Source organism: Ornithorhynchus anatinus, chromosome 5 (assembly GCF_004115215.2).
Source record: "Ornithorhynchus anatinus isolate Pmale09 chromosome 5, mOrnAna1.pri.v4, whole genome shotgun sequence".
Taxonomy (NCBI): Eukaryota; Metazoa; Chordata; class Mammalia; order Monotremata; family Ornithorhynchidae; genus Ornithorhynchus; species Ornithorhynchus anatinus.
The window spans coordinates 3164126-3172710 of NC_041732.1; the positions used below are offsets into that span (position 1 = coordinate 3164126).

An 8585-nucleotide genomic window follows, 5' to 3' on the forward strand; every position below is an offset into this window, starting at 1 on the left:
AGGGCGTGGGTTCTAATCCCGGCTCCGCCGCTTGCCAGCTGTGTGACTCGGGGCAAGTCACTTTACTTCTCTGTGCCTCAGTTACCTCATCTGTAAAATGGGGATGAAAACTGTGAGCCCAACGTGAGACGACCTGATCACCTTCTATCCCCCAGGGCTTAGAACAGTGCCTTGCACATAGTAAGCGCTTAACAAACGTCATTTGTTTTATTTTTTTGTTACGAGATAGTTGGGTTGGACACAGTCCCTGTCCCACCGGAGCCCGCGGTATTACTGAATGCTTTATCAGGTGCAGAAGCCTAGTTTGTTGTGGGTAGGGATTGTGTCCGTTCAACTGTACACTCCAAGCGCTTAGTACAGTGCTTTGAACAGTAAGCGCTCAATAAATACGAAAGAAAAGCAGACCCGTTCCCTGTCCTTATGGAAAGCTCACAGCTTCCCGGCCCCGAGAGGAGAGTGGGGCAGGTTCCCGGGGCACCTGGACGAGGGGGGCCCACGGCCCACTTGTCTGCAGCCTGACCTTGGGCGAGTCGTTTCACTTCTCGAGGCCTCGGTGACCTCATCTGTAAAATGGGGATTGAGACCGCGAGCCCCACGTGGGACAAGGGAATGTGCCCACCCCGATTGGCTTGCATCTACTCCAGCGCTTAGTACAGTGCCTGGCACATAGGAAGCGCTTAGCAAATATCATAGTCATTATTATCCCACTCTCCCCCTTGTCAGCTGTGTGACTGTGGGCAAGTCACTTCACTGCTCTGTGCCTCAGTTCCCTCATCTGTAAAATGGGGATGAAGACTGTGAGCCTCACGTGGGACAACCTCATTCCCCTGGATCTCCCCCAGCGCTTAGAACAGTGCTCTGCACGTAGTAAGCGCTTAACGAATACCGACATTATTATTATGGGGCTCACCCCCGGCCGGGGAGCGATACCGCCCTCCTGTGGGCGGGGGGGGGGGGAGCGGCGGTGGCCCTTGGGCAGGTGGGTGGGGCGAAGGTGGGTTGGGGTCGCTCTGCAGGGCGACGCCCCCTCCCTCCAGCCCCCAACCCCACCCCGGAGAGGGCTTACTATGTGCCAGGCACCGTACTAAGCGCTGGGGTGGATCCAAGCAAATCGGGTTGGGCACAGTCCCTGTCCCATGTGGGGCCCTCAGCCTTCCTCCCCATTTTACAGAGGGGGCAACTGAGGCACAGCGACGTGATGCGACTTGCCCAGGGTCACCCGGCAGACGAGTGGCCGAGCCGGGGTTAGAACCCATGACCTTCCGACTCCCAGGCCCGGGCTCCGACCACGACGCCAGGCCTCTGCTCTCTCCCCACCCCGTGCCTCTGTTTCCCCGTCTGCCTCTCCCGCCCGGGCCCGCCTGCCTAAACCTGCCCCGAATTTGATCTTCCTGAAAGCCCGGTCCTCTCGGTCCCTTCCCCCCACGCTCGGCCTTCTGCTCTCTCCTCGGTTCCGGGGGGAAGCTTAAGGGCGAGGGTCCCGGGGCCTTGACGGGGAGATGGGACGCCTGGATCCCAGTTGAGGCGGGACCCCTGGAGCGGGGAGAGGGTCCCGGCCCCAACCCTGTCCCGTCCCAGAGGGGGTCCTTTAAATCCCCGGTTTAGTGGCTACCAGCTAAGCGAGCGGCTAGGCCCGGGCCTCGGGCCCTTCCCACCCCCTTCGGACGTGAACCCGTTGTGGGCACGGATTGACTCTCTTTGTTGCTGAATTACACTTTCCGAGCGCTCGGTACAGTGCTCCGCACACAGCGAGCGCTCAATAAATACGATGGAATGGGTGGACGAATGAATAAACGAATGAATCTGGGCGGCAGCGGCCTCGTTCCTGTGGTCAGGTCACTGCGGGCTCCTCCCCAGAGCCGGTTGCGTTTCCGGGACCGGTCTGAAACGCCTGGGTTCTGACTCATCCCGCGCCCTGTCCTCCGCCTGACCCCGCACTGTCCAATCCATTAATCGATCCATCGATGGTATCGATTGAGGGCTTACCCTGGGCAGAACACCGTGCTACGCGCTTGCGAGAACGCAACCGAATTAGCAGACACCTTCCCTGCCCCTGACGTGCTTTGTCAGCCGGGCAGTCCCATCGGTCGGATTTATTGATCCCTTACCGTGCTCGGAGCACTGTACTGAACACCCTACGAAGGTGGATTAGCGGACACATTCCCTGCCCACAGCGAGTTTACAGTCTAGAGAGGGAGATAGCCACCGGCGGGGGCCCAGCTGGTGACCCCTGGGGAAGGGGGTGGAGCGGGGTGCCGGGATTGGGGGGGGGGGCGGCCGGGACTACCCCGAAGTTGGCATACACCTTGCCCGAGGTGGATGGCATCACCCTGAACAAGAAGAAGGCTTCCGGATCAGCCATTCCCACTATTAATTCAATAAACCAAGAGTCCTCGCAGACCCCAATACCGAGTGGTTAAAGGGCTGTCTCTGTTTCCATCTCTCCGCCTCTGTCTCTGTCAGGCCCTCACACGTGCCAACTCCGAGGGGTGACGGGGAGGGTACCCCTTCCCCCCGTGCCCAGCTTTGGACCGAAGCCATCGCGGCCTAGTGGGAAGAGCACGGGCCTGGGTTCTAATCCCACATCTGTTTGCCACCCTGGGCCGGTCACTCACCGTCTCTGCGCCTCGATTACCTCTTCTGTAAGATGGGGATAAAGGACCCGGTGTCCCATCCTCGTAGTCTGTGGGGCGGGACCGGTTATGTTATATCGATTACAGTGTTCGGTACATACTAGGAGTTTAACAAATGTCATTACTATTATTATCGGTACCGTTATTCGTTCCCCAGCCGTTTGGGACGGTCTCAACCTCGCTGGCCCCGGTTTCCCACCCCAGTGTCCGAAAAGATCATAATAGTTTCCGGGCGGGGATAAAAAGGAGTCAAATCTGCTCCCTCTGACCCGTTAACTCTCCCAGGTCGGATGCCCCACCCCATCCCTCTCCAACCCCGACGCTCCCGGGGCCTCGAAATAAAAAAAGTCGAACGTGTGGGTGCATGTATGTGTTTCCTGGATGCCTGCGTGTGCCCTCTCAGTCTCGGCCTCTCTGGGCTGCCATCCGATAGGGACCCACCCAACCGCAGTTTCAGGGGCTTAGCGGTGACAGCAAGAAGGGGGTTGGGCTGGGAGCCGGGACGCCTGGATCCCGATGGCAGGCGGAGCCCGGAGAGGGGGGAGAGGACGTGGGGTCGGGGGGCTGGTTGGGCGAGGGAAGACGGGGTGGGGGCGAGCAGGCCACCGAGGGAAGTCTTCGCCCTCTCTGGGCCTGGGACCTCAGGTGGTGTTTGGAGCCCTTTGGGGGGGAAGGGTGTCTCTGCCCGTGGTATTGCTATCGATCATTACTGTTAGTAATGAGCTGCAATAGTCCTGCAATTAGCGATATTAATGAGTCTTCTCACCACCGGTGCTGTCATTAGGGACGGCACAAACACTGATTATCTTGATTAATATTCTCCTTACTCACCGTCTCGGGGCAGGGCTGGGCCACCCGGATGCCCGGTTTCTGCTTCGGACTCCGTGGAGACCCGGGGCTGGGGGCCGGACCCCGGGGTGCCCGGGGACCCCCAGTCCCGGAGCGGGGGAGCCTTGGGTGAGGGAGGGGCAGAGGGGGCGAGGTCCCCCCCCCCCCCCGAACGTCCCTGTCCCGCCTTCTCCCCGGCTCCACCTTAAGTGGCCGCGCCGGGGGCCGGTGCCAAGGCTCCGCCTCAAATACCACGGAGGCGGGGCCCGCCCCGTGCCCCCCGCCCCTCGGTGCCCCCGCCCCCGGACCGGGAAGATGGGGTGAGCGGGGGCCCGGGCCGCAGAACCCAGCCCAGCCCAGGCCGGCCCAGCGGCGGGATGTCGGCCCAGCAGGAGCGGACCCCGTCCCCTCTGCCCCCGGTGCCGGACTCCCCGGGCCCGGCGCCCCCGTCGCCCACCCCGTCGGAGGGCACCGCCCGGCAGCGGCTGCTGGACGAGTGGGGACCCCAGAGGGACCTGCCCGCCCCCCTGCCACCCCCGGGCCTCACCTGGCAGCTCCTCTACCTGCACCGCCCGCTCTACCGAAACCTGCTCCGGAGCCCCAACCCCGAGGGTGGGCGCGGGGGGGGGGGGGGGGCACCGGGGCCTGCAGACCCAGGACGGGCATCGGGGAGAGGGGGCACGGCTGGGGGGCTGGGGGGCCGGGGGGTGGGCGACAGGTGATGGGTGTGTCCCCGCCCGCCCCGACTCTCTTTGTCTCTCCTCCCGTTTGTCCCCCCCTTCTGTCTCTGCCGCCCGGTCCCTGTCTCTGATTTCTCCCTGAGCCGCTCGCTCCACCTGTTTCTCCCGTCTCTGCCACCGACTCTCTTTGGCTCGTCTCCGTCTCTGCGGGTTTCGTCTTCCCTTCTGTCTCTGCCTCCCTTCCCCGTCTCTGTCTCTGCCTCCCTCCCTCGTCTCTGTCTCTGCCGCCCTCCCTCCCCCGTCTCTGTCTCTGCCTCCCTTCTCCTGTCTCTATCTCTGCCGCCCTCCCCCGTCTCTGTCTCCCTACCCCTGTCTCTGCCGCCCTCCCCTGTCTCTGTCTCCCTTGCCCTGTCTCTGTCTCCCTACCCCTGTCTCTGCCGCCCTCCCCTGTCTCTGTCTCCCTTGCCCTGTCTCTGTCTCTGCCGCCCTCCCCCGTCTCTGTCTCTGCCTCTTTTCCCCTCTCTCTGTCTCCCTTCCCCTGTCTCTGTCTCTGCCGCCCTCCCCAGTCTCTGTCTCCCTCCCCCTGTCTCTGTCTCTGTCTCCCTTCCCCTGTCTCTGTCTCTGTCTCCCTCCCCCGTCTCTGTCTCCCTTCCCCTGTCTCTGTCTCTGTCTCCCTCCCCCGTCTCTGTCTCCCTTCCCCGTCTCTGTCTCTGCCTCCCTTCCCCCGTCTCTGTCTCCCTCCCCCGTCTCTGTCTCCCTTCCCCGTCTCTGTCTCTGCCTCCCTTCCCCTGTCTCTGTGTCTGCCGCCTTCCCTCTGTCTCTGTCTCTGCCTCCCTCCCCCTGTCTCTGTCTGTTGTTTCTCCCCGACCCGATCTCTCCCCGTGTCTCTCTCTCCCCCGTCTCGGCCTTCTCGCCCTTGCCCTTGTCTCTCTCCCCATGCCTGTCCCTTTCCTTTCTTTGACCGCCTCTGCCTTTGGTCCGGTCTCTGTCTCAGGCTGTTTTTCTCCTCCCCGCTCCTCCGTCCCCACTCTCTTCTCCCCGCGACTTCGCCAAGTTTCCCCCACTGGACCCCCTGGCACGCCCTGGCACCCCCTGGCACCCCCTGGCACCCCGATCCCGGCCTCTCCCTCGCGGACCTGCCGATTCGGTTTCCTGGAGAAACTGGGGTGACTTTCGGGGCCTCATCTCGGGGGTCGTGACCAGTGCCCGGGACCCCAACCCCACCCCCTTTCCCCAGCCCCTCCCCAGGAAACGGAGTTGGGGGGCAGGGAGTGCTCAGCGGGGTTCATCGCCCCCCTCGTTTCTCCCCAGGCATCAACGTCTACGAGCCGGCGCCCCCCGCTCCCCGCAATGCCCAGGCCGTGCCCCTCTCGTCTCTCGGTAAGGCGGGGGGGGGGGGAGGAGGCTGGGGGGGGGGAAAGGAAGGGCATCCTGATTTAACCCTTCATCTCCCCCACTTCCCGCCCCCGCCAGGTAATTTTAATGGCTGGGAGATAAGCACCGAGAAGTTGCAGGCCAACTACAGGTGGGTGAGGGGGTGGGAGGGGGGTGGGGGGGTGCATGTGGGGGAGGGGGGGCTGTGTATACGTGCACACGAGGAGGTCGCAAAGGGGGCGAGGGGGAGCACGTGGGACCCCAACGAAAAGGGACACGTGGGGGGGGGTCTGAATGAGAAGGGGCCCGTAGAGGGAGGCAGGTGAAAGGTCACGGGGGGGGCCGGGGGGGCAGGTGCGTGGCCGGACGAGTGTGGACTCGGGACCCGTGGGAAGATTCCCCGTGGCTCGGGGGGGAGACCTCGGGCGGCGGGAGGGGTCAGAGTGTCCTCCTCCTCCTCCTCCTCCAGGCCCGGCCCCCTCCCTCCACGGGGCTGAGGATCGTGGGGGGGTGGGGGGGACACACGGTGGGGACGGGACGGGTTGTGACCCCGCCTCGTTCCCCGGCAGCTGGACGGTCAAGCAGCAGTGCGTGGACCTGCTGGCCGAGGGCCTGTGGGAGGAGCTGCTGGACCGATACCAACCGGACATCACTGTCATGGACTGGTGAGGACTGGGGGAGGTGGGGGGCGAAGGTGTGTGTTGGGGGGGGGGGCGGTGTCTATGCTGCGTGGCTCAGTGGAAAGATCCCGGGCTTGAGAGTCAGAGGTCGTGGGCTCTAATCCCGGCTCCACCACTCCTCTGCTGTGATCTTGGGCAAGTCACTTCCCTTCTCTGGGCCTCAGTGACCTCATCTGCAAAACGGGGATGAAGACCGGGTGGCCTATGTGGGGCAACCCGATGACCCTGCAGCGCTTAGAACAGTGCTTGGCACATAGTAAGCGCTTAACAAATACCAACATAATTATTGCCGCGGAGGGAATGGGGGGGGGACGTCTGCGACCCCCCCCCCTCCGGGTTGGGGCTGGGCTAGCGAGGGGAGCGGACGGGGCCTTCGGCTCCTCCTCTCTGCTCTTTCACCCCCCCACCCCTCCTCCGCCTGGTCCCGGTTCCTCGACCCCCCGCCCCCCCCCGCCCCCCAGGTACGAGGACAGCCAACTGGACGCGTCTGTGTACGAGCTGCACGTGCGGCTGTTGCAGGGGGACCGGCGGACCGTGGTGAAGGAATACAACACCGCGCCCCGGACCAACCCCCGGGGCCCCCCAGGCTGCTGGCTGCAGGTGGGCACCTCGGAGGGGGCGTCAGGAGGGGGGCGGGGGGCAGCGCGACCTGGGGGCTGGAGCCCCGGCCTGGGGGTCAGAGGGACCTGGGTTGGAAATCCGGCTCCGCCACCTGACTGCTGTGTGACCTCGGGTGAGTCACTTACGCCGCTCTGGGCCTCAGTTACGGCCTCTGTAAAATGAGGATTAAGACTCAGAGCTCCACGTGAGGAGGGGACTTTGTCCAACCGGATAAACTGGCACCTTTCCCGTCTTGCATCTATACAGAAGCAGCGGGGCTCGGTGGAAAGAGCCCGGGCTTGGGAGTCAGAGGTCATGGGTTCGAATCCCGGCTCTGCCACTTGTCAGCCGGATGACTGCGGGCGAGTCACTTCACTTCTCTGGGCCTCAGTTACTTCACCTGTCAAATGGGGATTAACTGTGAGCCTCACCTGGGACAACCTGATGACCCTGTATCTCCCCCCGCGTTTAGAACAGTGCTCTGCACATAGTAAGCGCTTAACAAATCCCATCATTATTATTATTCACTTCTCTGGCCCTCAGTTACCTCATCTGTCAAATGGGGATTAACTGTGAGCCTCACCTGGGACAACCTGATGACCCTGTATCTCCCCCCGCGTTTAGAACAGTGCTCTGCACCTAGTAAGCGCTTAACAAATCCCATCATTATTATTATTCACTTCTCTGGGCCTCAGTTACCTCATCTGTCAAAGGGGGATTAACTGTGAGCCTCACGTGGGACGGCCTGATTACTCTGTATCTCCCCCCGCGTTTAGAACAGTGCTCTGCACCTAGTAAGAGCTTAACAGATCCCAACATTATTATTATTATCTATCTGTGTCGGGCACAGAGTAAGCGTTTAACAAATACTACGCCCACAGAAATCCGGCCCCTCCCTGCATCCAGACTTACAAAAGGGAGCTCTAAAGGAGGCGGACGCCTTGGGCAGCCCCCTCCCCAAACTGAGGGAGGCGTCTCCCCTCCTCCTCCCCTCCGCCTCTGCAGGTCTCGCACGTCTTCAAAAAGTATGGGCCGGGCGTCCGCTACGTCCACTTCCTCCACAAGACCAAAGACCACCAGGGTCCGGACGGTTTCCACCGGACCCGGGTGACCGACAGCTCCGTTTCCGTGCAGCTGAGGGAGTGAAGGTCCCCCACCCCCTTTCCCACCCCCTTTTGCTGCTATTTCCACTGTATCGATCCTGAACAGGCCCTAATCAATAACCAGAAACCCCAACACCACCTCCTCCTCGCTCCCCTCTGGAACCTCTCATTAATTAATTCATTCATTCAACCGTATCACTTTGTACCCTCCCAAGCGCCTCATACCGTACTCGTAGTAAGTGCTCAATAAACTCAGTTGATTGGTTTACTGAAGTCACTTCACTTCTCTGTGCCTCAGTCACCTCATCCGGAAAAGGGGGATCAAGACCACGAGCCCCGTGTGGGGCGAGGACTGTGTCCTACCCGATTACCTTGTATCCAGCCCAGCGCTTAGAACAGTGCCTGGCACCCAGGAAGCGTTTAAGGAGACTGTAAACCCGGTGTGGGCAGGGATTGTCTCTCTCCATTGCCGAATCGTACTTTCCAATCGCTTAGTACAGTGCTCTGCACGAGGTGAGCGTTCAGTAAATACGATTGCAGTGAAATACCAGTAGAAGAGGCAAGCGCGGCTCAGAGCAGGTGAGCGACCAGCCTCAGGTCACCCAGCAAAGTCCTCTCCCCTCTCCCTTCCTCCCGTTCCCCGTCCCCCGCTCCTATTTCACCCATTCAATCGCCCGGGCTTGGGAG

At 62.0% G+C, this 8585-nt stretch overlaps 1 protein-coding gene across 1 annotated transcript; it reads left to right on the top strand.

Moving 5' to 3' along the window:
• Positions 1-3766: 3766 nt before the first annotated feature.
• On the top strand, positions 3767-8166 carry NCCRP1 (NCCRP1, F-box associated domain containing). Its single transcript, XM_029064810.2, has 6 exons — positions 3767-4073; positions 5453-5521; positions 5615-5666; positions 6085-6180; positions 6657-6795; positions 7801-8166. The coding sequence occupies exons 1-6, from the start codon at positions 3839-3841 to the stop codon at positions 7939-7941; spliced, it is 732 nt and encodes a 243-aa protein (XP_028920643.1). The 5' UTR covers positions 3767-3838; the 3' UTR covers positions 7942-8166.
• Positions 8167-8585: the final 419 nt, after the last annotated feature.

What these genes read in the sequence shown, in the direction of transcription:
- NCCRP1 (XM_029064810.2), top strand. Translation starts at nt 3,839, where the DNA reads ATGTCGGCCCAGCAGGAGCGGACCCCGTCCCCTCTGCCCCCGGTGCCG. An exon ending in CCGGAGCCCCAACCCCGAGG is followed by an intron (nt 4,074 to 5,452) that starts GTGGGCGCGGGG and finishes GTTTCTCCCCAG; the next exon opens with GCATCAACGTCTACGAGCCG. An exon ending in AAGTTGCAGGCCAACTACAG is followed by an intron (nt 5,667 to 6,084) that starts GTGGGTGAGGGG and finishes GTTCCCCGGCAG; the next exon opens with CTGGACGGTCAAGCAGCAGT.